The sequence below is a fragment of the Elaeis guineensis genome, chromosome 6 (genome assembly GCF_000442705.2).
Source record: "Elaeis guineensis isolate ETL-2024a chromosome 6, EG11, whole genome shotgun sequence".
Lineage (NCBI taxonomy): Eukaryota > Viridiplantae > Streptophyta > Magnoliopsida > Arecales > Arecaceae > Elaeis > Elaeis guineensis.
Genome location: NC_025998.2, coordinates 121042998 through 121044242, shown reverse-complemented (window position 1 = coordinate 121044242; position 1245 = coordinate 121042998). Strand labels below are relative to the sequence as shown.

The 1245-nt window shown below is 41.0% G+C and overlaps 1 protein-coding gene across 1 annotated transcript in view; it reads right to left on the bottom strand.

Moving 5' to 3' along the window:
* LOC105060147 (uncharacterized) overlaps positions 1–757 on the bottom strand; it is an 897-nt gene extending 140 nt beyond the window's left edge. Inside the window, exons 1-2 of the mRNA XM_073259688.1 lie at positions 562–757; positions 1–422 (exon numbers count right to left, since the gene is read on the bottom strand). The exon at positions 1–422 is cut by the window's left edge and continues 140 nt beyond it. Coding sequence (XP_073115789.1) covers positions 19–390 — 372 coding nt within the window. The 5' untranslated portion in view covers positions 391–422; positions 562–757 and the 3' untranslated portion in view covers positions 1–18. The remainder of the gene's footprint in view (positions 423–561) is intronic.
* Positions 758–1245: the final 488 nt, after the last annotated feature.

Genomic DNA, 1245 nt, shown 5'->3' with positions numbered 1-1245 from the left:
AGCAACGGATGGATTCGTTCAAGTGCTCTTACGAGGCTGTTGGCTTTTTCTCCTTGGTCTGCTGCTCCTGGGCTTCTCTTCTTGCTGCTGCTCCGCTGCCGCGGCTGCCTCTTCTTCTTCTTCTTCTTCTTCCTCCTCCTTAACAGAAGAGGAGGATGCTCCGGCCTTGTCTTTCTTCTTCTTGGAACCATCCTTATCTTCTTCCCCTTCCTCCTCTTCTTCTTTCTGCTCTTCCTCCGCTATCACTTTTCGCGGCCGGCCTCGACCTCGCTTTCTCGGACGTTCCTGTGGAGATGCTGCAGTCTGTTCCGATACCGCCGGCGATGCTTCTTCGCCGCCGCTGCCGCTGATCGATAGCGTCGATCTTTTCTGGGGCTTCTTCTTCCCCATATCTGATAAAAATCTACTCTTATTGCTCCTATCTATCTTCCAAAGAACCCCAAATCAAAACCCAATAAAAAAAAAAAAAAAAAAGATACAAATCAGATAGATAAAAATCGATCGAACAGAAAGCTAATATCTTGCCCAACTAATAGGATCGATCAATCCATTAATCAATACCCTTATCATTAAAACCCTTTCAATCTCGCTATATCGAGGCCAATCTATTCCCAAAAGATCTAAAAGCTTGTATGAGAGCATCCAATCTCTATTTAATATTTAGAGTTTGGGGGGAGAGAGGGAGAGAGAGGGAGGGGAGGAAAAAAATGGAGAGAGAAGGCACAGGGGAAGAAAGGGGTGGAGGGGAGAGCACTATATGGTATTATTACAGCGACAGCTCTCTGGTAAAAAGCAAAAAAAAAAATATTCCAATCTCTCCTACATTCTGAGTCCATGGAATTTTTTTATAATTAAAAGAAGAGCAAGACCGTACGGACGGGTCTACACCCTTCTACGTGTATGTATCCTCTCCCCATGCCTTTACCGGCTGCTTTGCAAAGCAATTGTACACGTACAGCCGCTACAATTTCCCGAGGCGGGTAGGTAAAACTGAATAGCTTTCCATGAATCGGTGTCACTGTGGTTAGCCCCTTGATTAGCAATCTTGTTGATGGTATTGTTGGCCTCCCCATATATATATATATATATATATATATATATATATATATATATATATGTATGGTCACGAGAAAATTTTTGTACGCCACATATGATTTAATAAAAATATATCATCCCATCTAAGTAGATCATATAATTATTATTTTTTAATATATATTTAATATCTATAATTTTATTTTTTTATTT